Source organism: Hemitrygon akajei, chromosome 3, assembly GCF_048418815.1.
Source record: "Hemitrygon akajei chromosome 3, sHemAka1.3, whole genome shotgun sequence".
NCBI classification, from domain to species: Eukaryota; Metazoa; Chordata; class Chondrichthyes; order Myliobatiformes; family Dasyatidae; genus Hemitrygon; species Hemitrygon akajei.
Window position 1 is genome coordinate 126,312,397 of NC_133126.1, and position 27,056 is coordinate 126,339,452.

Genomic DNA, 27,056 nt, shown 5'->3' on the forward strand with positions numbered 1-27,056 from the left:
TTTATATTTTTTTGACGGAATTGTTTCTCTTCATCTATAATTTTGATTGGTAGTGCATAAGTTCTCTAGTTTCTGTTCTACTAGTTAAACGGAGCTTATGTCAATGTTACAAAACTGGAAGCTGGTTTTTGGGGTCTTTTTTTTGTAGAGCTAGCTGCTTTTTTGGGTAGACATCTAGTTTTGGAATTAGAGGGTGGGGCAGGTTCTCTAGTGCCAACATTACTTAGTGCTTTTTTTGTTATTCAGGACATTTTTTTGTCCTGATTTTATTGATTTATACCTTTGCTCCAGAACTGCTATTTGAATGTTTGATCCTGTTTATGCATACTAAAGTAGTCTCTATGTTTTAATAATTGATAATAGTTAGTTCCTTGAAATTTATAAGCTTGAATGTAAAGGGATTGAACCATCCTGTTAAAAGAAGGAAGGTGTTTTCATATCTTAAGCAACTTAAAGCTCACATTGCCTTTCCACAAGAAACTCATATTCAAAGTTTTGACAACTCTCGTCTTATGTCAAGATGGGTGTGTCTGCACTTCCATTCTTCCTTCCTGGCCAAAGCCAATGGGGTTTCTATCCTTATTAATCAAAATGTTCCTTTTGAGCTCCACAGTAAGGTACCTCATACAAATGGTCATTTATTGTTTCTGGGAAATTATATAACACTAAGGTAGTATTAGCTAATATGTATGCTACTAATTCAGATGATGTGAACTTTTTTTGAACCTTTTTCTTTCCTTATTAGCTGATTTGAATTTATATTCTCTTATACCGGGCGGTGACTTTAATTGTTGGTTAGATCCAGCTTTGGATTGATTGTCCTCTGTTCCTAGATTACCTACTAAATCTGCTTTAGCTATTCATTCTTTCCTTTCTAACTATGGTATCTCCAATGTGTAGTGCTTTTTTTCATCCTGAGAGAGATTATTCTTTTTTTCACATGTCCACCATACTTTTACTAGAATTGATATTTTTTATTCGATAATCAGCTGATTTCATTTGTTCACTCTTGGGATTATCAGAGTATATTGATTTTGGATCATGCTCCAGTTACCTTGTCTTTAAATTTCCCCAGTCTCCCTCAAATGAATAAGCATTGGCGTTTTAATCCTACTTTTTTTTTCGGATGATGATTTTGTAAAATTTATGAAGGATCAGATAACCTTTTTCATAAACACCAACATTTCATCTGGGATGCTATGAAAGCATATTTGAGGGGTCAAGTAATTTCATATACAGCGAATCTCAAAAGAAAGACCCATTTAGAGCGATTAGATTTGATCAGTCAGATTTAAGTATTAGACCAACTATATGCTCAGACTAAAAATCCTGAATTGTACAAGAAGCGAGTAGAACTTCAAACTCAATTTGACCTTATCTCCACTCAACCAGTTGAACCTCAACTTCTTGAAAGCAAGAGCCACTTTTACATTCACGGTGATAAATCTGGCAAGTTTCTAGTTAACCAATTGAGACGTTCTAAAACCAAACAACATATTACAGATTCAAATGGAGTATGGAAATATTACCTTGAATCATTCTGAAATTAATGACTCATTCAAGAATTTTTATTCTCAACTTTACACTCCCAAATCTTTAAATGATATTTCTGTTGACCTTTTTTAAATAGTTTGAATATTCCTTCGCTCTCCTCTGACTTTAAAGCAAAACTTAATGAGCCAATATCACTAGAAGTATCCTCTGCCATTTCTGCACTGCCGTCGGGTAAATCTCCTGGAGCTGATGAGTTCTCTGCAGAATTTTATAAATCATTTTCCTCACTACTTTCATCTCAGTTATTTTTAGTTCTATCTAATTCGTTTAAACATGGTAAATTGCCACCATTATTTAATGAGGCATTTATTATTCTTTTAACTAAAAAGGGTAAAGATCCAATAGAGTGTTCCTCGTATAGGCTGATTTCTTTGTTAAATGTTGATGTTAAAATTTTGGCCAAAGTTTTGGCCCAGAGATTGGAGAACATTATACCTTCTATTATTTCTGATGACCAAACCGGTTTTATTAAAAATCATCTTCCTTTTTTAATATGCAGCATTTATTTAATATCTTACATTCACCCTCATTTGGGACTCCTGAATGTGTTATTTCTCTTGATGCGGAGAAAGCATTTGATCGTGTGGAATGGAATTACCTTTTTGCGGTTTTAGAAAAATTCAATCTCAGTCAAAGTTTTATTTCATGGAATAAATTGTTATACCTATGTCCCACGGCTTCTGTTTTGACTAACTCTCAGGAATCCTAGTCTTTTAGCCTTAAACGTGGCACCCGTCAAGGATGCCCTTTAAGTCCCTTCCTTTTTGACTTGGCTATAGAGCCACTGGCGATTGCGTTTCAAAGTTGTTCTGAATTGACGGGCATTGGGGGGGGGGGGGGGGGTGTTGAGCATAAAGTTTCTCTTTATGCCGACGATCTTATACTTTTTCTATCAAATCTGTCCACTTCCTTACCCCCAATGTTTTCACTTCTACACAATCTACACAAGAGTGAAATCTTTCCAATTAATAAAGAAGCACAAGCATTAGTATTTCATGACATCCCTTTTAAAGTAGTTAATAATCAATTTACTTACCTTGGTATTACAGTAATAAGGAATTTCAAGGATTTTCTCGTGAAAATTTTGCTAATCTTTTGAACTCTACAAAACAGAGTTTGACACAATGGTCACTCTCATCTATGTCTCTGGTAGGTCGAGTTAATGTTATTAAAATATACATCCTTCCTGAATTTTTATACTTATTTCAATCTATTCCAATTCTTATTTCTAAAGTTTTTTTGACTCCTTAGATTACATTATTTTGTCCTATCTATGGAAGGGCAAACGTTCTAGACTTAACGCTTACCTCTAAAAATCTAAAAAAAGGCGGTATGGCTTTACTTAACTCCCGTTTATACTATTGGGCAGCTAACATTCGCTGTCTTACTTTTTGGTCCATTTTTTATAACCAGTCTGATTGTCCTAAATGGGTGGCAATGGAGTCTAACTCCAATGGATCTCTCTATTCCTGCACTTCTTGGATCTGCACTCCCTTATTGCTTGCCTAGAATTGTTAATCCTCTTATTAGACATGCTCTGAGAATATGGGCCCAGTTTAGAAAATCTAATGGTGTTCATGGTTTCTCTCTTTCTAGTCCTATCTTGCATAATCATCTTTTCTTACCTTCTATGCAAGGTTCAACATTTCATGATTGATATAGAATGGGCATTAAGCACTTTGAAGATCTTTTCATTGATCATTGTTTTGCAACTTTCCAACAACTTTAGAAAATACACCAAACCTATTTTCCTCCACAGGCTATATCCTTTTATGCCTTATCTATTCAAGTGTTTATTTAAATGTCTGAAAACTCATCAATGTCTCTGCTTTAGGAGGCTAAAGAAATTCAGCACATCCCTGTTGACACTCAGTATTTAACTTGGAAAGGTCAAGCCTTAGAGAATTTTGAAATTATTTTTTTAAATGCAGTACCACTTTCCTACAAAAGCTCCATAATCCCTCAATTCCATTCATATCCAAAAACTTATCAATTGTATTGAATGTACTCAACAACACATACAATGATGACAGGAAGGCATATTGGAGTGAAATGGATCAACCAACTGACTACTGTCGTAACAACCACCTTGCGGTCAAATTCAGCAAAATCGATTGTGGACTTTAGGAAAAGGGGAAGGCAAATATGTACCTGCAATGGCAATGGTGAGCAGCTTCAATTTCCTAGGTGTCAACATCTTGTACAATCTATCCTGGGCCCAGTGCATAGATGCATCCATGAAATTCAAGAAAGTTCATTGTTATGGAAAATTCTGACCGACATCTACAGATGTACAGTGTAAAATCATTCTGACTGGTTGCATCAAGGTGTGGTATGGAAATTCAGTGCACAGAAATGGAAGAGTCTACAGTGGAATAATGTACCCAGCCAGTTCACTTATGGGTACCGCTGCTCCTGCCAGAGTCCATGTCTCCGGAAGGCAATATCTATCCTTTAAGTTCTCACTCCATCTTGTCCCTTATCCTGTTCTCAGGCAAGGTACACGAACCTGAAGACCCTCACCTCATAAGTTCAACAGACACTTCTTGCCCCTTGCCATCAGGTTCTTGAACTAACTGAAAAGATCCTAATCCTCAAACTATATTTCTCTTTGCTCTCTCTGAACTTACTCTCATGTAATTATGCCTATTTAAATTGTTAGGTAATTTATGTCTGGTTAACTTATGGCTGCTAACATAGCACTAGAGCAACAGAACACTATTCTTAAAAATAATGGGAATGAGCAGTTTCAATACGGATCTATGAAGGGAATAGTCAAGTTTGACTAATGTGCTGAGGATATGGCTCATGTTTGTCATTAACCACACCATTCCCACAAAAACCAAAAATTCATGGCATTTATACCCTAGGTATGTATGCCTATGACAAACAAATTTGAAGCTCGGTTTCATGGTTGCTTGGGTATAACCTTCTAAAATTCATCTTCTGGGTGAAGAATTTCTCGTTTCATACCAGAATTGCAAACCTCCTGTTTTGAAGCTGAGATTCCTGGATCCAGACACGAAAACCAAGGGAAACATCCGTGGTGGGATACCTAGTGAGGACTAGAGCAGAACACTTTGAAAATAATGGGATTGTACTACCTCAATATGGGCTTTTGAAGGGAATAGACAAGATTGATTAACCTGTTGAGGACATGATTCATAAAGTAGTTAAGGGGAAACGACTGGATGTTGTGTATTTGGATTTCTGGGAGGATTATGATAAGATCCCAACACAAGAGAGTTGGTATGCAAGGTTAAAGCACTTCAGCTAGGAGTACTGAAAATTGTTCAGTGGACTGCAAAATTAAGTGGGTAAAATAGTTCCTTCTCAGAATGACCACTCTTACCAGGAGGGACATGTAAGGATCAGAATTTTGGTCGCAGTGATTCACAACCTATATCAATGATTTGTCTAAGGGGTTGAAATGTTATATTTTTAAGTTTACTAATAATTCTAAACTATGTTGGATTGTTGGTATAAAGAACACAGAATGACGACATGGAGATATAGACAAGTTCAGTAATGGTTAAGAACATGGTAGAAGAATGCAATATAGAAAAGGGAGATGCACAAACATAAAAAGACTCTTAATTCGTGAGAGGCTGGGAAATGTGAAGCTTGAAGGGAGCAAGGTGTGCTTGAACACTGATCACTGAGATAAATGCAAGTACAGCAAGCGATTAACAGGACAGCTGGCATCTTATTGTTTATTACAAGGGCGCTCAATTTTAGAAGTGAGGAATTACTGCAATTGTATTTTATTTTAGGTGAGATTACTCCTGTAACTTTGGTCTATTTACTTAAATATCCAAGGACATCTTTCCCTTTGAGGAAATACAGTTAAGAATGACTAAATTGGTTTCAAAGATGGCAAGTCTGTCATACATGAGATAAGTAGCAGACTTGGGTTGTATTCTTTCCACTGAATGATACAAGGAGGTCTCATTGAAACTTCAAAATTATTGACTGGCATAACAGGTACAAGTTGAACATTTCTTCTAAGATATCCAAGACCAGGCACCACAGTTTGAAAACATGGGATTGAGACAATGAGAAATACCATTACTCAATACCTGCAGAGCTTTTAGAATTTTTTTCTCCAGATATTTGTAGTGACTGAGTCATGTTCAAAGTAGAGACTGGTATATTTTTGGGGTTTAAAGGTCTATGAGGAAGTGTTAGAAAATATGGCTGAGGTGGAAGACTATCCACAATCATGAAGGGAGCAGGAAACAGAACCTAGTGACTTTCAGCTTAAAGCGTGGCTTGTATACTGTATTTCAGTTCACACTTAATTCTGTGTGTTGGCTCCACAGCCTACCAATCTTTGCAACCCCCAAGCATTCACAGCCTCGGCCCCATTTCCAGCAGAACAACCCTGCCCACACTCCACATCCCAGGCTCACACTATAGTGTAACAAGTACGCCAGATACCAAACAATAGATTTCTGGACAGACAGTAAATTATCTTAGTTTTACTGTACTGCAAACTGTAATGAGTTATCTTCCCTTTAAATGCATCTAAAAGGATATATGAAAGTATAAATATTTTTTCAAAAGATGAGGTAAGCACGATGTAAGCAACACAAGTCAATCTTTATTGAAAACTTAAGTATTAATACATAACAATTTTTGTTACAATAAACATGCCTTGAAGTTTCTTTTTTTAAATCTGAGCTCACCTACTTGTCAGATTGCTTTTAAAAAAATAACAATGTATGAATTTACACATAATTGAATTGGCTCAGAAAGGAAATGTCAAAATTTGTTTATGTTATCCAATGTAAAACGGTGCTTTGCTTTAAAACTGCTTTTTGGAAGACAACACTGACCTAGACTAAATAAGTACCAAAATAATATGTTTATATTTATTAAGCATAGTGTTCAATAGTCAATTTCTTTTTAAAAGTGTGCCCTTAACAAAAACATACATAAACTCTCTATGGTGACTCTGTTGTGCCTGTGTTGAATATGGTGTTTTACTTTGAACAAAAAAGCTGTCATACAGCACTATACTGCACACCAACATACACAAATCTACTCATTCGGTAAAATTCTGCAATTCAAAATTGCAATCTCTTATTATGAGAGGAAATATTTTGGATCACGTCCATCTCAACTGCTGTGAGTATGCTGGCTCAGTGGCTCTGATGGGAATTTAAGCAGGAGGTGGATGAATAGGGTGGTCAGGGGAAATTCTCACAACTGACGGCTCTTCAGATTAAGCACTACTGCTCCCAACTGATACTCAGAAAGCAAAAGAGAGAGAGAGAGAAAAAAGACCCTCTCCATCACCATACGAAGAATTAACGAGAAAAATAGCATCCAGTTGCTTGACAGGAATCTAACATTTTGGAATATGTCAACTCAACTATTAAATGTTTGAACACAAATATGCATTTGCCCAGGAATCTGTGCTGACTTCTGTATTTGTCCCAATTCAAGTCAAATTACTTTAATTGAATACCAAATGACACTATAAGAATACATACAACCAAGTTTAAGAGAATGAATTAACAAAGCGTTAGGTTAATAGGAAAACTTAATTAGATATCATGTTTATGTTTATACAGACAATTCAACATCAGATGTTCCTTTCCAGTTTCTGAGCAAAAGCACATACACCATAGCAGTTTGAAAATATTTCAAAGTCTCAAAATTGCATGAGGTTATTGGTACAATATCTTAACTCGGGTCAGTTAATTTGGTTCTCTCAAACAGAACCTTTGGACAGTGGAGAAGGTTTAGTCCGCTTAAATTACATGTTCCTTTATATTAAAAAAAATACAACAGTAGCTCAGAACTAGTCTGCATGCATTACAAAGTGCAGTAAAGTTGTATATCCATTTGCAAATTTCAAATATGACCCCTGAAAAGTTTCTGGATGCTAAAAGAAAATTAAATTTTGGATTCCCTTCCATCCACACTTTTCAAAAAAAAAATTGTATGAATGAGTACTCACCAAAATGTGAGTAGAAATATGAACACTAGGGGGTGGCTAAAGCACCAAATGAGAGTGATTTGTTATAATGTGCAATAAAGCATAATTTGGTCTGCCAAGTTTTAAAAAAATAAAAAAGCAACTAAATGTCAAACTCAGCACGAGTTCATGTACAGCAGTGTAACATGAAGAAATTCCCAGATTTAAACAGTGCTTTAAATTAAACATTATCCTTGATAGGTTTCCATGGTTTATTTTTTTTTCCTTCACATCAGTGCCCATTATCTTTTTCCTTAAAATATACATTAAAGGAAGTGTACAATCTATGAACATTGCCTAAGCTGCTTTGCACTGTTATTTTTAAACTTCACAACTTGTTCATCCACTAACCACTGGTATGCAACAAATACTACAGAACTAGAACAGATTCCAAATGATCGTGACCTAAGCGAGGATTGCATATTTGAAAAACCATTCTAATTTCCATTCTGCACTCATTGTCCACATTGATGCCACAATAGCAGTTAAGACCAAAAATTCAGTACATATTAGTTTAGTTGGTGGGTTGATATGGAATTCATTGGAGATGCATTTCTTTTAGAGGAAATTAAAGCATTAGTCCAGTGTACAGTGTTGGTTTCAGGTTGGTAATTGTTTTCACTTTTCATGTAAAATTTTAAACTACTAAATCTTTAAAAGAACGAGCACCGAAAACACGATATCTTTTTTAAAATCGGGAAATCTTTTAGAAAGTTAATTTAGCCTGTAACTGTGAAAGTTCAAGGATTTTAAAAAGCCACAGTACAGCTTTCCTAAATAAAGATCACTTCATTTTAGTTATATTTGTTTCCAAGCCCTGTAAACACCAGGTAGAAACAGCCTGCGAACATCACAGAAATCTCACGATGAAAAATGAGTGAAGACTTCATTATCTAACTCACCAAACTGAAGAGGAATCAAGAATAGAATTACAATCATAAAATTACTTCCTTGTTTGTGCCATTTTAATATAAGGTTTGTAAAAGAACTTCAGGTCCCATCAACACACACACCGCCATTCTGAAATGCAGCTACATAGGAGGTCTGAAGTATTCCATTTTTGCAGTCTGCAAAACTAGATGTTAAATGAGTTCACGACAAACCATTAAGTTACATAATGCTCTATTTTTGGAAGTTAAATGCCTTGACCATTACTATTACCAGCAGTAATGCGCTGACTATCCAAAAAGTGTTGAAGAACTGGTCTCGGGAGTATTTTAAACATGAAATTAACATACATGCTAAATCAATTATAAAAGTTCAATATAGAAAAATGGAATAGGAAAGATTTGAGTCTAAAAGTTGTGTGCTTGTTCCCCTTGAATACTTCTTTGCTAGCTACTATCAAAACAATTCTAATTCATTAACTGACTAACTCCTCTACATAAATGGTTTCCACGACTAATTTCCTCCATTTGTGCTAATTCACGCAGAATCTGACAAGAGTTTAGAAAGTAACAATCCCACAGAAGTTTGGATCCTTTATGCATCATGTATGATACCAGCAGCAACCTGTTAAACTCCCTACATCAATCATATCACACCCACATAAAGGAAGACAGTTGTATGCCCTCTACTGCACTGCAAGACCATTTTAATCATCAATTAGAATTTGCTAGGGTTTAGGGCCACTTCTGAAATGACACTTCATGATAAATGAAGGCTATTATCATTATTAATTTCTTAAAGGGTAACATTATACTCACTTTTTTTTCCTGATGTTATAAAACATCCTTTATTGAAAGTGTTAGGTCCTATGAAATATATACACAAAAAAAATCCTAAACCCTTGACCCACCCAAATAATCTTGTCATTTTCAAAAGATGTACCAGTGAATTTACCAACTGAGCCCATTAAATCTGCATGACTGCTTTTTTTTTGTTACCCATCAAAAATGCAACAGGACTCGGTTTTTACATGGTTACTATTAATCAAGTTCCTCAGCTTCTGTTTCCCCTCCAAGTATTCCTCCAATTCTGTAGGGTCTATACCTTAACTCAGTCATCTGGGTAAGGCAATTAGCCCAAACAGGAAACATTGGAGGCCATGTCAATTTGCACTATTCAGTTTATGGTCTAAAAGAAAACTCAATGATGACATTACCAGGTCATGGGAACTCAATCCTCTGCTGCAATAAAATGCACAGAGACATCAGGATGAAAGCTCTTAAATGCTGAAAAAAAGACTACCTGCCTTTCTTATCATTAACAACAAAACTGTTTTTAAACTGTTACGATCTGCACATCACAATTGCTGCAGAAACTAGCATGCCCTGCAAAAGTCAGATTTCGAACGAATATAATAGATTCCTTAAACCAGCAACATGAAATTTACCCCCTTTGGTTTAATACTAGTGTGAATATTTGGAATCATGAAGTCATAAATGCCAGTGAAAATGTTATTCAAGCTTGCTTTAAACAATTAAGTCATCCGATGTGATACAAAACACGGAACAGATCTGGATAATTCAAATTATATGTGAGGACCTAACAATATCACCTTTGTTACCTTTAATGTTCAGAACAATCAAGGCCTTTAAATGTCTTATTACAACCAGGATCCTAATCCTGTAAGTATTACCATTTAGGGATTGGTATTAAGCACTGATAATTTTATTTACCTATTGCCCAAATGACCAGTGATCTTGAATTTGACAAAAAAAAGTGAAAAATTTAGACGTGAACAAAATGTGAATATTTAAAGACTTCCAAATTCATGAACTACAAATCATCAAGTGACATGATTTGAAGTCAGAGGTGTAAGTTACTGAAATATTAAATCAAAGAATATAAAAATATGTCATTTTACCTTACTACTAGCCATTTTTGATTCTTTAGAAGTTAGTACATTTCCTTTATCCATCATGCTTTAATCCCTATGGTTGCCTCTCCCAAATATAACACTGGATCTAATGCAGTTTTAAATGAAAAAGGGCTGGTAAGTCAATGCCTTCGGGCTTCATTTCATGCCTTCCGGAACACTACCTCCAGGTGCTGTGCTCTAAATGCATCAATTGCTCGAGAAAGTAAATTGATACACTGGCTAAAGGAATTTAACTGTTCCCATTAAAAAAAACAATGAACATAACAGATCAGCCAGAAGTTTTTCTTTCTGTTACAGAAATTCACTTGCAGTTTCTTTTGAGACATTACATACAATGATTCTGCATTATTGAAATTAAGTTGCAAATTTTTTGTATCTCAGTTCCTTTGGAATTTTCATATGATGGTTTTGCATCAGTCATTGCAGGTAGATTTGAGCAAGCATTTGTAACATGCATTGAACTAGATATGAATCCAAATATACGTATACTCCCTTTTGTATAATCTATAAAATTGCAAGACAGTCCACAAAACAGGTTTTTCATGACTTGAGTACTGCTGAGTTCCAAGATGCAAGATATGCAGCCACGATAATCTTCGTGTTATTTTTGGTAGTGTTTGGCAAGTATTGAGAGCATTGATGAACTGGAAGGAAGGATCCTGGTTGGAGGCATGTGGGAATCAGCACCAAGTGTTAAAACTTGTTTGATTGCATATCTCCCACCTTTCAACCTGTGAAAGAGCATTTTAGATATTTAGATCCCAATACTTCCATTCTTTCCAAGCCAATAAACTAAAACCACTGTACATTCCTCTTAGTTACAAAAACAGAAAACATAAGTGCTATGTAATTTTTTTTAAATGACTGTTTTTTGCAAAGTGACTGCAATTTTCATAAGATCTAGCGCAAATATTCATTGCAAAATGACATCTGGTTTAAGAGTGCAGCATTAGTATGCTTAATATGGAAGAATAAATTAACTAGGTAAAGTCAAGGTACACAATTTATGGTCAGTAGCAAAGTAATAGCATGTGCTCCCAGCATTAGAGCCAAATTCTTATAAAGATGCACATGGCTTTGCTTTTAATGTTGATAGCTGTCACGTATCAGTTGAAATGAGAACAGAGGCATCCAGCAGCTGTGGTGTCATCACACTGACTGAGCTATCAGTCTTATTAAATAACTCTCAGGCAGCAAACCAAGAAAAAAAAGCATCATTTTAATTAACTCTTTGAAGCACCTTACAATTTTGAATAAAGACTGGGAAAATACAACTATTATTAAAATATAAACTGAAATGACTTAAAAACCCTTTAAAGTCTTTAGATCTTGAAATATTTTGTCAGGAATTCATAGCTTGCATTCATAAAATTATACTTTTAGAACCCAAGTTTGCTCAGCAGTACCTATAGTATGGCATGCTATTTGTAACAGATTTAGAGCTTGAGCAAGAAATTGTAACATTTTCAGGGAACTTTATAACAAAATTATCTTGGAAATAGCTAATACACTAATTTAGTGATTTCCTGTCCATTAAGAAGTATGAACATGGTTTAGTCTTGGAGAAAAAAAAACGAATCACTGATAGTAAATTGGGAATTTCCACATTAAATAACATAGAGTGCCTATAAAAAGTATTCACCTTCCTTGGAAGTTCTCACGTTTTATTGTTTTAAGTCACAGTGGATTTAATTTGGCTTTTCTGACAATGAACAACAGAAAAAGACTCTTGTGTCAAAGTGAAAACAGATTTGTACAAAGTGATCTAAATTATCTACAAATATAAAACACAAGATAATTGATTGCCTAAGTATTCCCCCGCCCCCCACTTAATAAGACGCACCAAATCATCACTGGTGCATCCAATTGCCTTTGAAAGTCACAAAATTAGTTGAATTGAGATGTTTTTGGACATCTGTGTGCAGTCAAGGTGTTTCAACTGACTGTAGTAAAAATACACCTGTACCTAGATGGTCCAACTGCTAGTGAGTCAGTATCCTGGCAAAAACTACACCAAGATGACAAAAGAACACTTCAAGCAACTCCACAAAAAGGTTATTGGAAACCAGAAGTCAGTAGACGGATACAAGAAAATTTCCAAGTCACTGAATATCACTGAATTGTAAATCTGCCCAGAGCAGGCCACCCTCAAAAACTGAGTGACCATACAAGAAGGGGACGAGTGAGTGAGGCCACCAAGAGACCTTTGACAACTCTGAAGGCGTTTCAAGCTTCAGTAGCTGAGATGGGAGAGACTGCACATATAATAACTGTTGCCCAAGTGCTCCACCAGTCACAGCTTTATGGGAGAGTGGAAAAGAGAAAACCACTGTTGAAAAAAAAACACATGAAATCTTAACTAGCGTTTGTCAGAAAACACGTGAGAGACTCTGAATTCAGCGAGAAGGTTCTATGGTCTGATGAAACCAAAACTGAGCTTTTTGGCCATCAGACTAAATGCTATGTTTGGCATAAGCCAAACACCACACATCATCAAAAACACACCACCCCTACCATAAAGCATGGTGGCGGCTGCATCATGCTGTGGGGATTCTTCACTGCAGCAGACCCTGGAAGGTTTGTGAAGGTAGAGGGTAAAATAAATACAGGAAAACCCTGATGCAGTCTACAAGAGAACTGCAACTTGGGAGAAAACATATTTTCCAGCAAGATAATGACCACAAACATAAAGCCAAAGCTACACTGACTTGGCCACTCCAGGACATTAACTTTGTTGTTAAGTCATTCCTGAGTCCAGACCTCAACCCAATTGAGAATCTGTGGCTGGACTTGTAAAGGGCTGTTCACTCACAATCCCCATGCAATCTGACAACGCTTGAGTAGTTTTGTAAAGAAGAATGGGAAAAAGTTGCAGTAACCAGATGTGCAAAACTGAGAGACCTATCCACACAGGCTCAAGGCTGTAATTGCTGCCAAAGGTGCATCTACTAATACTGACTTGAAGGGAGTGAATACTTATCCAATCAATTATTTTGTATTTTATATTTGTAATTAATTTAGATCACTTTGTAGAGATTTGCTTTCACTTTGACAAAGTCTTTTTCTGTTGATCAGTGTCACAAAAGCCAAATTAAATCCACTGCAATTCAATGTTGCAAAACAATAAAACATGAAAACCTCCAAGGGCGGTGAATACTTTTTAAAAAAATATAGGCACTGTATGTACAAATTAAACCTTCACTCTTTAATGGTAGCATACAGTGGTACTTTTGCCATGACTTACAAACAGAAAATCCAGATTCTAAATTATAAAATCTGTAATTCTCACTGATGAACATTTCCAAGAATTAGCTCAAAAAAAATTAATAGGAATTTAACAATTTGATAAGCTGCTCTATAGACATCACAATAAATGAAAATGTCAGCCAGTGGAGTTACACAGACAATACATTGATTATACAGGTTGAGTACCCCTTATCCATAATTTCACAATCCTTTTTCATTGAGTGCTGACATGATGTCACAAATGGAAAATCCCAAAAGACGCTAGGAAGGTTCCGAGGCAACGTGCAGGTCTCTGCACACCACCGTCAGTCTGAGAAGTGACCTTGCCTATGTAATATGTTAATGAAAAATAGAAAAACACTGCATAAAGCGAAAGATGAAGATCTCGATCATAATTTGAAAGAGTGGATTCATCAGCATTGGAGTGAACATATACCAGTTAACGGCATGCAGATCATGAAACAAGCAAAAATTTATATCACGATGAACTGAAAACTGGAGGTAATTGTTTTATGCACAAAATTATTAACAATATTGTATAGAACAACATGTTTCCCCACCCCAATCACAGTAGCTGTGGAATGGCTGGTCGTTTAAAATCATTGAAGCTAATTGCAGAGTCAGAACCCAATAACAGATGCAGTCATTCAACTCTGACAGTCTATGGAAAACCCAGCTCCATCATGTCAGAATATGCTCTGACTGCAGACTGCTCACTCTGTGAGCTTCACACCAGCCGTACATGTACTGCAAATAGATTGTGTTTAGACTTGTGTTCCATCCTCAAGGTATCTCATTATTTAGATGCAAATATTACAAAAACTGAAATCCAAAACACTTCTGGTCCCAAGCATTTCTGATAAGGGATGCTCAACCTGCACCTGTAAATGTTAACAGGAATATTTTTAACCAATTAAACTTCTGTAGCCTTAAAATGTATTACCCTACATTCAGAGTTTAAATCAGCCAAATGCTTAATAAGCAAATTTGTCCAGAATCACAGCTTAAAATGTCCACATGATGAAGTAACTATTTTGCAGACAGTAAAATATAATTCCATTAGTCTGCTAATGTATGCTTTGAATTTTTCTTATGCACCTCTGAAAACACCAATATTAATGAGGGGAATACTCAAGGCATTCGGAAAATGCTAAGTGTCTCATATGCTGCATTTTACTGAACAATTATCTTCAAATCTAACTTCATTTCACGCAGTTCCTCCAATACCTCAAAATCCTGGTGATGATGTGAAGAGATCTTATGTGAACTGATTATCAAAAAAAAGGTATTTTGTAATAAAAAATTTTATGTGGCAGCATTTCATATAAACCACCAATGCTATGCTACCACGTACGGGCCAAATACTGGAATCAAGTCTTCCCAATATAAATGCACATGAAGGATTTTATAATAGGAAATACCTATTCAAAATTTACATTTTCTCACCAAGAGTTGTGCTCTGCAAATTTCTGTGCCTCTCAGACTTTCCAGTCGTCTGGGACAAAAATTTCAAGGCATCATCCATCATGTGGAATATCTCTACCACTTACTTTAGTGAAATGCTTGCTTACCACTGAACAAGCTATCAAAAAAAAAAGCACAGAATTTTCCGTAAGTGATTTTCAGTCTAAACTATTAGATGGTCAAGTGGAGTGATCCAAAACTCCAGAGGCAAACCTGTGGTGGAATTTAGCTCCAGAGCTCATTAGAATATATTACATTGAGAACACAGGCAAATCGGATGTGGCATCATTGAGAAAAATTATATATATATATATATAATTATATAAGGGGAATTGCATTAGGTGTCTACAAAAAAAAAAGTTGCTTTGTGAAGTTAGCACAAATCTATTTATTTTGCTTTCTAAAGTTATGCAAATAACTGGGATAATATAGGCAAGCACATGTGGCTACAGATGCCCATGCTAACTGAAGGCTTGTAAATTGCAATTGCTTCCAGATGGTAGGCAAATTTATTTCAAAACATTTCCTGCACTTTTCAGGGATATGTAGAAAAACTCAATGTAACCCCTGAAGGGAGTAATTATTTAATAACTCAATTCTAAGACATAGCTGCTTTTATCCAGAACAGCTGTTTTCTCTCAGTTATTTGACTCTTTTAAACAAATTGATGTGCTATGTTAGCAATTGACAAGCTAAGGAACTCAAAATCAGTACATGCAAACAAATGCATGTACTAACAAAAATTTATTCCATTTATTAGAAAACATTGTGGTCTGCATGTAGATCTGATTGATCCCCTATTATTTTTTCTATTAGTTAAATAAACTACTAAAAAGATGGACAATTACATTTTAATGAAAAGTTTGTAAATTGAAAGCCTCTGTATAATCAACATTTCCATTCCCAATCATTAAGTGGTGTGCAGGATTATCGCAAATGTTAACATAACAAATTTGACACCGCAATTCAAATTTATGAAGCCAAGAAAATTTTACCACCATGGTGAGGGCAGAGGAAAGCAAAGACTTTGCTATGGTGATTCTAGTCGTGACCAGTCTCTCGTGGCCGGAAAATCTGTGCTATATCAATGGTGTAAGCCATGAATGTGTCTTTCCTAAGTTTTGAGCTTTCAGCAAACGTGAGACGAAGAAAAAGGCCCCATTTTTAAAAAATATATGAACAACAGAGTGGTAGGTGTCTGGAACGCACTGCAGGGGTAGTGGTAGAGGCTGATATAATAGACGCATTTAAAAGACTCTTAGTCACATAGATACAAGTTAAATGGACCGTTATGGGCTGTGATTAGGTTTATGCAAGTCAGCACAGCACAACCTTATGGGCCAAACAGCCTATACTGCGCTGTACTGTTCTACATTCTAAGATTTCTTTTCCCTAAACAAATCAACATACCTTTCCTTTTTGTTCCCTGGGCTCCACCCCCTTTTGAGGACACAGTTAAGTCATTCTCATTTTATCAGTGATAAAGTTACACTAAAAATCTCACTACACGTTTTAAATCAATTCAATGCATAAATATAGCAGCAATTCTGTAATTCAGCACATTCAAAAAGTGTGCATTGCTGAATCCAGTACAAATCTGGCTGAAAGAATCCCCTCAATACTGAATTTCAGCCAACTGCATACAGAGCTCCTATATATTAACTTGCAAGACAAAAGCATTTCTTCATCATCTCTTTTGGCTGAAATGCTAAGAGGGAACTATTTTACAAAGAAAGCATAAAGACTTGCTTTTCCAGTGACAGCTTGATCACCACTGCGAGGGTACATAGTTGTAAGTCGGTGTTGCTGGAGTCCTATAAGCAGGCATGGAAACAGGATGAGGAGCTACTGGCGTTGGGGAATGGGTCGTCAACAAAGTGCCTACAAGGCAGAATTGAACAAAGTTAAATATTGGTCACATTCAGCTTAAACCAAAAGACAGAATACAATATCAGTTATATCTTCAAAGAAAAAACCTGGTGTTGAATGCATTTATGGAAAGCTAAATTATTACAAAAACAGACAGAATACATGACCATTTCTGTAACTTCCTCCCCACAAAAATATTCAAGCATAATGGGCACTGTCAACATATTGCTGATTTGAACATAGAAAAAAAAAACTAGCTTAAACAGAACAAAAACTGAAGGAAATGAGCTCATTTGAATACAAATCAACAAAAATTAGAACTTTATTTTTTTGACAGAGCAATCCTTTTTGCTACCTTGCAGTTTAAATTAACTCAAGCAGTTCACTTAGTATTTGACATTAGAACTACAAGGAGACAAGAATATGAAGAGATCTGAAATCAAGAGGACTATAACACGACAACGTCAGCCCAACACCCAAAGCAATCTAAAAATTACTAGTATGTGTGCAGTAGGTGACATATGGGAATCAGCATCTTTAATGTACAAGGTGAGAAACTGGCAGAGTGCTTTATCAGTCAAGTCTGAATGTAACAAAGGCATGGGTAAATCTTTCAGCAACAGGTGGAGGTAAATCATGAGCCAGATAGTAGAAGCAGGCACATGGTGGAAACTCAGATACTTTTTTGTTCAACCTCAAATTATTAACAAGATGAGAATGGAATTAGGAACAAAGGAAGAGGGGGCTTTGGCCTATAAAAGCACTTTAAAGGGAATTACTAGTTATTCAAAACTGGATGTCAGAAAGCAGTGTCGAGGAACCACAGTGAAGACTTAAAAAGATAGGACAGCATCATCAGAATACAAAGTTTGTACTGCATGCTGCTGCTAAGAAGATCAATGAAATATACTTTGAAGAATCCCGATGTACGTTTGAGAAGGAATAATAGAAATGAGCAATTAAGACTATATAGAATATTAGACAAGGGAATTTCCAACATATTGGAAGAAAATGAGTGGACTTGGAGGTAAATGGTCACTAGATCTTAACTATTGAGAAAGAGCAAGGTTGTTACTGGAACTTGGAGGGGCAGGAATTTGAATGAATGGACAATTGGACATGAGGTTGGAAGGCACCAACTCAATAAATTTGCAACTACTTCATATAATCTTTATAGTTTTCCAAACACTGGTAATGTCATATTAACTGAAATTAAATTTCCCAGCTACAAACTAAACAACTGTTGTTTCTTCACTTTCTTTTAAAATGTAATGTTCTTGAACAACTTGAAGTATTAAATTGCCTGACTCCCCACTTAACATTTTAACACTTCACTTTCCACTTACTTCATTAGTAGCACACTGTGCATTAGATTTGGTTGACAATCATACTTGTAACATTGGTCTTGAAAAAACGGAAACCCACCTGCTGACATTGCCATAGTGGTCCCAGCTACCATTCCCATGGCAACACCATTTGCTCTGGGTGATGGAATTGGTTGTGGGTACATGGCAGCAGGCATTCCATTCGGCTGGACAACTGTGGTATGATGAATTACATGAGGTGGGGCTGCATATAGTGGCTGTGTATAGTAAGTGCCTTGCTATTTAACAAAAAAAAGTGAAAGAAACTGTTGAGGGATAATTGAAAGAGTAAATTAGGACATTCATAGAACACACAATATGAATCTTCAAATTCTAGACAAATGATATACTCTCAAATATCATACAATTTCACAAAAACAGTTGACATATTACATTGGGGACAGTGCAGCATAGATATGTTGCAGCATAAACATACAACATTTATAATATAAACTGCTCAAGTAAAGCCATTTCAATTAGAAAAACTGTTCCTAGTAAATTATATTACAAAGTGAAGATGCTTTAAATACTCAATGGACCAGGCAGCATCCATGCAAAGAGAAATGAGGTTTCAAGTCAATGACTTGTCTTTGAAACTTAGAAGTGTCATAAGTTAAACAAACCTTGAGATGCAGAGAAAATGGAGACATAGAAGATGAAGAAACAAAAAAAAAGATGGAAAATAATTTAACAAAAGCAACGGTCAATCACTGGTGGTGCTCAAAGAATTGTAAATTGGATAGAAAAATCAGTATCTGAAACCACCAGAAGAAAAATACTGATTGGTGGAAATATGAGATACAAAGGCAAAGACTGCTGATCATATGAAATTACCAAACTCCTGTATAGGAGCCCAGAATGTTGGAATGAATCGAGCTCCAAGCAGAGCTGCCTGAGCTTTGTTTGATGAACATAGGAGATCAGAATGGAAGCAGATTGGGGAATTAAACTAGTAGCTCAGGTGAACACTACTAGACTGAATGGACGGGGTGTACAAAATGTTTACTCAATCCGTATTTGATTTCTGCATGTCAAGGAGATCACAATGTTAACCACAAACGCAACATATTAAACTACCTTACTTTAATGTTGCTTGGGGCTCTGAATGATGGTAGGTGAGGTTGTAAGTGGACAGATGTCGCACGCCCAACAGTTATACTGGAAAATACTCTTGCACGAAGAGTGTGTTTTGGTAGGGATGGAAAAGTTAATCAGAGTGCCAGAGAGAATGCTGATAGGGGAGGAAAGTGGTGGTATCAAAGTTAAGGTGTTGGAAATTTCACACAATAGTTTTCTAATTGAAGAGCACGGTGGTGTGGAAGGCAAAGATAAATGGAACCCAGTCCTTGGGCGAGTCAAAGTGAGAACAAAATCTATGTAAATAGAACAGATATGATTAATAGCCTCACAAACTATAGTTCAGAGGGGAAATGTCAGAGGACAGGATGCAAGCAGGAAGATGATTTGGATTGGACTCATTGTATTTTATTTAATCTGATCAATCTTATCCCTGCTTGTTCTATTCCTTTGCAAACACTTCACATTTTATTGAAACCCTATTGATTGAGACCCGATCTGAAGCTAGCTCAGCTACATTAGACCATAAGACTTAGGAGCAGAATTAGGCCATCTGGCCCATCAAGTCTGACCCGCCATTCAATCATGGCTGATCCTTTTTTCTATCTTCTCCTCAACTCCCGTTCCTGGCCTTCTCCCCGTAACCTTTGATACCATTTCCAATCAAGAACCTATCAATCTCTGCCTTAAATACACCCAACAACCTGGCCTCCACAGCTGCACGTGGCAACAAATTCCACAAGTTCACCACCCTTTGGCTAAAGAAATTTCTCCACATCTGTTTTGAAAGGGCACCCCTCTATCCTGAGGCTGTGCCCTCTTGTCCTAGACTCTCCTACCATGGGAAACATCCTTTCCACATCTACTAAACACAAAGTACACTGCAGATACTGTGGTCAATCAACATGTATAAACAAGCTGGAGGAACTCAGCAGGTCGGGCAGCATCCATTGAAATGAGCAGTCAACGTTTCAGACCGAGACCCTTTGTCAGGACTGAAGGAGGAGGGGGCAGGGGCCCACATCTAGTCCATCTAGGCCTTTCAACATTCAAAAGGTTTCAATGAGATCCTCCCTCATCCTTCTGAATTCCAGCAAGTACAGACCCAGAGCTATCAAATGTTCCTCGTATGATAATCCGTTCATTCCTGGAATCATCCTTTGGACCCTCTCCAATGCCAGCACATCTTTTCTAAGATGAGGGGCCCAAAACTGTTCACAATACTCAAGGTGAGACCTCACCAGTGCCTTATAAAGGCTCAGCATCACATCCTTGCTCGTTTTCTAGACCTTTTGAAATGAATGCTAACATGGCATTTGCCTTCCTCACCACCAACTCAACCAGGAACTTAATCTTCAGGGTGTTCCACACAAGAACTCCCAAGTCCCTCTGCATCTCAGATTCCTGGATTTTCTCCGTTTAGAAAATAGTCCACACATTTAATTGTAATACCAAAGTGCATGACCATCCATTTCCTGACATCCTGCCCTCTGACATTTACTACTTTTTTGCCCATTCTCCTAATTTGTTTAAGTCCTTCTGCAGCCTACCTGTTTCCTCAACACTACTTACCCCTCCACCAATCTTCACATCATCTGCAAACTTGGCAACAAAGCCACCTATTCCATCATCTAAATCATGTATATACAGCATAAAAAGTGGTCCCAACACCAACCCCTGCAGAACACCACTAGTAACTGGCCACCAACCAAAAAAGGATCCTTTTATTCCTACTCACTGCCTCCTACCAATCAGCCAATGTTTTAACCATCTTAGTAACTTTCCTGTAATACGATGGGCTCTTAACTTCGTAAGCAGCCTCATATGTGGCACCTTGTCAAAGGCCTTCTCAAAGTCCAAATACACAACATCCACTGCATCCCCTTTATCTATCCTACTTGTATTCTCTTCAAAAAATTCCAACAGGTTCGGCAGGCATGATTTTCCCTGAAGGAAACCATGCTGAATATGCACTATCTTGTCCTGTGTCACCAAGTACTCCATCACCTCAGCCTTAACAAATCACTCTAATATCTTCCCAACCACTGAGGTCAGGCTAACTGGTCTATAATTTCCTTTCTGCTGCCTTCCTCCTTTCTTAGAGTGGACTAACGTTTGCAATTTTCCAGTCCTCTGCCAGAGTTCAATGATTTTTGAAAGATTATTTCTAATGCCACCACAATCTCTAATTCAACCTCTTTCAGAACCCTAGGTTGCAATTCATCTGGTCCGGGTGACTTATGTACCTTCAGGTCTTTCAACTTTTTGAGCACCTTCTCTCTTCTAATAGCAACTGCACCCACTTCTCTTCCTTCACACACTACATGAGACATACGACTAGTATCTTCCACGGTGAAGAATGACGCAAAAAACTCAATTAGTTCAGCAGCCATCTCATTGTCCCCCATTATTATTTCCCTTGCCTCATTTTCTAACGGTCCTATACCCACTCTTATTTCTCTTTTATTTTTAACATAATTGAAAAAGCTTTTACATCTTAAGATTGTTTCGGTTCTTTAACAACAGAAAAGAATATTTTCTTCTCAGTTCAATTATCAAAATAATTTAGAGTGGCAAGTTCAGCAAATATAATTCTAAATCTGATTTCATTAACCACACATTCTACATTTGACCATTTGATCAGGACTAAAATGTAGCAACAAATATTTTGGAGGTTCAGCATTTCCTCTGCATTTTTTTGTAATCTAATGTTTAATGTCATACTCAGGATAAATCCAGGTTAAAAGTCATTTGGTTATGGCAAGGTGATACAGTTTGTGCTACTAAATTGACTTCCACCTATTTTGCATTATGGCAAAATATAAACATAGGCACAGCACATGTACCCACAGTTTCCTCCATCACAGTTCAGCAGTGAATTCAAGGATTAGCACAAAAAAGATCAAATTCAAAGACAACAGACATGATCTCTTCAATTATGATCCTGCACATCACTTAAAATAAACAATGTCTTTTTCCCATCCAAATCCGTTTACCAAATTTATCCATTCTATACAAGAAACTTCCCATGGGGTAAAACACAAATGTAGATTGCTTGAAAAAAAAAGGTTTCCTTCTGCTAGGATATAACCTATATATTTTATTCAACACACAAAATGCTGGAGGAACTCAACAGGTCAAACAGCATCTATGGGAAACAATAATAGTCAACGATTTGGGCCGAGACCTTTCATCAGGACCAAAACATCAACTGATTACTTTTTCCTAAATGTGCTGCCTTACCCGCTGAGTTCCTCCAACATTTTGTATGTGTTGTTTTGGATTTCCAGCATCTGCAGATTTATGCAGATACATAAAATATATGTGATACTATATATTTTATGCTTATTCTAAGTTGGATCATTCTTTAACTCATTGTTGGATTATCTCAACATACTAGCTAATTCTGGAAATTCAGCGTTTGCAAAAGCTTGATTTTCTATATCATATTCCAGTGGGAATACTCCACCTACCATTCAGCCATCTCACAGTAAATTAATTTTAAAACACATTAAATACATTCTATGCCTTCAAGCACATGATCCACATTAGACTCTGTCTTGAAGCATTTTGAATAAATGCTGGCTGATCACCCAACATTGAAAATGCAATTGGTTGACAATACAAGGTTCTACCTAAAATGCACTGACATCACAATAGGTCTGTGTTTGCACAGATTTAACAAAGATACTTTACTGAAGCCACATGATTTAGTACCACAAATTTTTTATGATGAACAAAAAAAGAAGTCATTTATAAATGTAAAGCCATGATGTAAATCTGGTTATGTGGAAGAAATTAATTTAATATAAAATCCAGATAAAATATTCTGTAATGCTTCAGCTGTGGAAAAATGCTTCAGAAAATAACGCTTGATGCATAACCAGAAACAAAGATTCTAAAACTGTCAGAAGCATCAAGGAAGCATAAACAATTCTATGATGCTTTGATAATACATCTGCAGTCCAAACAGCTGAAAACAAACATCTTACGCCAGGATTTATACAGCTGAAATTCAAGGCTATCTGCAATACAAAATACAAATTGGTTGCAAGTTCTGAAACAAGATCTTTGGCCCATTAAATAACAGAAAAATCACTGGTCACACTTAATCGAAGAACAGACCATCAAACATTTTAATTTCAATAGGTTTGTGAAACAAACTGCTATTTCAAACCTGTGCATAAGGATTCTGTTGTGGATAGGCACTTCGAACTGGATATACAGCTGCCTGGTATGGGTTGGGAGAGGAGGAGTAGGGTGGTACAGCTCCACTGGTCGGAGAACATGAAACTTTATAAGGTGTGCCCGGTGTATAACCTGAAACAAAGCAGAATCCAAGAATGGTAGAATGACCATTAATCAGGGATGCGTGAGTCATTCCAAAATGATGCAAAGAGCTGGTGAAATAGCAGAAAAGCTCTTTCAGCAAATATATATTTCACTGCAAACTAAGGACGATACATAATCATAATATTAGCTATTAAGATGCCAATTCGAGCTTCATAATATTTGAGTGAAAGCTCAGAGTGAGAAACAGCAAACAGTAAGGAAGGTAAATGGAATAACTGGCTTTGTTGCAAAGGAGTTTGAGTATACACCAGAAAAGTCTTGCTTCTATTAAACAGAATTGAGAATATCACAACTGGAGAACAGTCTTCAGCAAATAAGTCTTGCTTCCATTGTATTAGGACTTTGGTGGGATCACATGAATACAATCCAATTGAGATCTCCTCATGGAGGAGAGATATACTTTCACTAGAGGTAGTCAATTGAGGATTGACTAGATTTATTCTTAGGATGAAGGAGTTACTTTATGAGGAAAGGATGATTAGCTTGAGCCTATGCTGATTGCTCTTTAGTAGAATAAAGTATAATTATTGATACACATTGTGTTGGCGCGTGGCCAAGTGGTTAAGGCGTTCGTCTAGTGATCTGAAGGTCACTAGTTTGAGCCTTGGCTGCGTGTGTGTCCTTGAGCAAGGCACTTAACCACACATTGCTCTGCAATGACACTGGTGCCAAGCTGTATGGGTCCTAATGCCCTTCCCTTGGACAACATTGGTGGCATGGAGAGGGGAGACTTGCATCTTGGACAACTGCCGGTCTTCCATAAAAAAAAAACCTTGCCCAGGCTTGCGCCCTGGAAACTTTCCAACGCACAAATCCATGGTCTATTGAGACTAACGGAGGCCTATTGATACACATTCAATTCTGTGGGGAAGTTCTTTACCATAATTACGCTCTTCTATATTTATTAAATTAAATGTTAAAGGAAAATAAAAGGAAATCTGTTATCTCTGAGCTTTACTTGGTGCGTAAATACACACTGCAGTTCTCATCACTCCGCTCATTAAAACCAACAAAAACAAAAAAGGCCTATTATATAATTGAGTTTCAGTCCTAATAAACACATTAGAATAACTGGGTACCTTCTGAATCAGACATCTGCTACATGGGTAAATAGTTATTTTTGCTGGTCACGGATTACATGTAATAATTAGCAAGGTGCATTACCTGTTGGGAAGGCTGGGTTTGTACCAGCATACACAGTAGGAGTAAAGGCAGGAGCAGCTGCTGCATAACCAACCGGAAAACCTGCTTTGTTCAAAAAAATATTAAACGGACAAATTAATCCAAAGCAATTTAAAAATATAACAGTCAAAAAAAAAACAAAATTTATTACTCATTAACCCATGGCACAAATTGCAACCATACTTCTGAGAATCACTTCCAATAGTTAAAAATTATTTTCAGCTTCTCTCTCCAATCACATCAATGATCAATTAACATTCTCATTGCTGATGACAAGGTGAAGTAATGAAAGTTAAGTGGAAATCAAAGTCAATGACTCACTGAACATGACTATGACTTGTACCATTTGAAAGAAACAAACTTCATTCCATTCTCAAGAAATATACAATTCAAACATATCACTGACTAGTTTTTTTTTAACTTGGTTTTTGCAAATTTTGAGATCTAATGAAATGAAATTTAGAGCTCCTGCAGTTAAACATCAAATCTTCGTGCTGATTTTATCTGTAACTTTTCACTCCTTCCCTTTGGTGCCACCTTCCACACAACAAATGAGCATTTTTTCTGAACTTAGCAAATTAAACTAATTGTTTACCTGGATATCCAATTCCTTTTGGATTCGCATATGGAACCCCTGAAGCACCTGAACTATAGACTGGGTTCATGGTTTTTATTCTGAGGAGCTGTGGAATAGAAAATATATTAAGTATATTTCCCGCCACTGTCTGTCAGTTTATATGTTCTCCCAATGATTGTGGAGCTATTACTGTCTGGTTTGGTACAGCATCCTTTCACAATATATGAAAAATACAGTGAACTGTCAGGCTGGCAGAAAAGGACATTGGCTGCAGTCTACCAACATTGTAGGATTTGCATGCGTCCAGGATTTTAAAAAGTGGGCATAAAAAATCATTCCGGACACTATCCACCCTGCAAACAGCCTTTTCCAAAAAGATCCTTCTGGAAAGCACTGATGGGCTATTACAACAAAAACTTCATACCATCTTAAAAGTTACTTCCCCCAGGCAATTAATCTGATCAACTACAGGATTCCCCTGCTATCCGAAGGTAGAGCGTTCCTATGAAACTGTTTGTAAGCTGAAATGTCGTAAAGCGAAGAAGCAATTACCATTAATTCATATGGAAAAACTTTTGAGCGTTCTTAGACCCAAAAAATAACCTACCAAATCAAACCAAATAACACAAACATATAGTAAAAGCAGGAATGATATGATAAATATACAGCCTATATAAAATAGAAATATTGTATGTACGGTGTAGTTTCACTTATCAAAATCGGAATGACAGCGAGCCAAAATCGACGTGGAGAAAAAAAAAATCGGCACGTACACGCAAGTTCATGTACACGCATGCGCGCATAACTGCCCGCACAAGGCTTCACAGTCATGGTGGTCTTTCTTGGGGTAACATACGTATAAAGCGGGCATCTTTTTTTTGTAAATGCGAAAATCCTCTTTGGTTAGCAAAAGCAGGTACTAATATAGGTCTTTCGTAAAAGCAAGCTGTCATAGAGCAAACTTTTGAAAAACAGGGGCCACCTGTACTGTAGTTAGCCCTTCCTCCCCACTGCCCCTCTCCATCTAATACCCCATGACTGCACTGCACAAAGATAATTTTTTAATAATGCTGATTACATTGTAAATAATTGCTGGTATTTATGCTTTTTATTCCATATCAGTCCATTAATCTCTAAAATTATTTTCTTATAGAATTCTTTACAATTGTTGAATGTTGTTTAATGTTGCATGTTATGCCCACACCAACAAGGCAAATTCCTATTAAGTGTATGCGACGAATAACATTGCCCTTGACTCCCTCTCACCAGGAAATAATTCAGATGTATTAACTTAGCAATGTTTTTTTTAAACAAAATATGTTTTTTAGACAAACTTAAACTTTGGAGAATAAAGCTTTGCTTTTCATTGTAAGCAGGAATTGCTTACAGGAAGCAGTGTGCAAAGTTCAATACTATGTGAAATTCTTTCAGTGGCAAAACAATTCCTTATCAAGCGCCAAAATGACTTTGCTGCCAAATTTTCTGAAGTTTCAGATTTTGTATTGTAACAGATCAACACTGAAAACCTCTATAGTTGACCTCAACGTTCACCATCTATAA

At 36.5% G+C, this 27,056-nt stretch overlaps 1 protein-coding gene across 2 annotated transcripts in view; it reads right to left on the reverse strand.

Moving 5' to 3' along the window:
- Positions 1–6,137: 6,137 nt before the first annotated feature.
- Positions 6,138–27,056, reverse strand: part of fam168b (family with sequence similarity 168 member B) — a 59,853-nt gene continuing 38,934 nt past the window's right edge. Inside the window, exons 2-7 of one of the 2 annotated variants that reach the window (XM_073040803.1) lie at positions 25,515–25,602; positions 24,902–24,982; positions 23,562–23,704; positions 18,369–18,546; positions 16,824–16,955; positions 6,138–11,095 (exon numbers count right to left, since the gene is read on the reverse strand). In XM_073040803.1, coding sequence (XP_072896904.1) covers positions 16,843–16,955; positions 18,369–18,546; positions 23,562–23,704; positions 24,902–24,982; positions 25,515–25,584 — 585 coding nt within the window. In that variant the 5' untranslated portion in view covers positions 25,585–25,602 and the 3' untranslated portion in view covers positions 6,138–11,095; positions 16,824–16,842. Of the gene's footprint in view, positions 11,096–16,823; positions 16,956–18,368; positions 18,547–23,561; positions 23,705–24,901; positions 24,986–25,514; positions 25,603–27,056 lie in introns of both variants that reach the window. The other variant, XM_073040802.1, reaches the window with a different exon arrangement.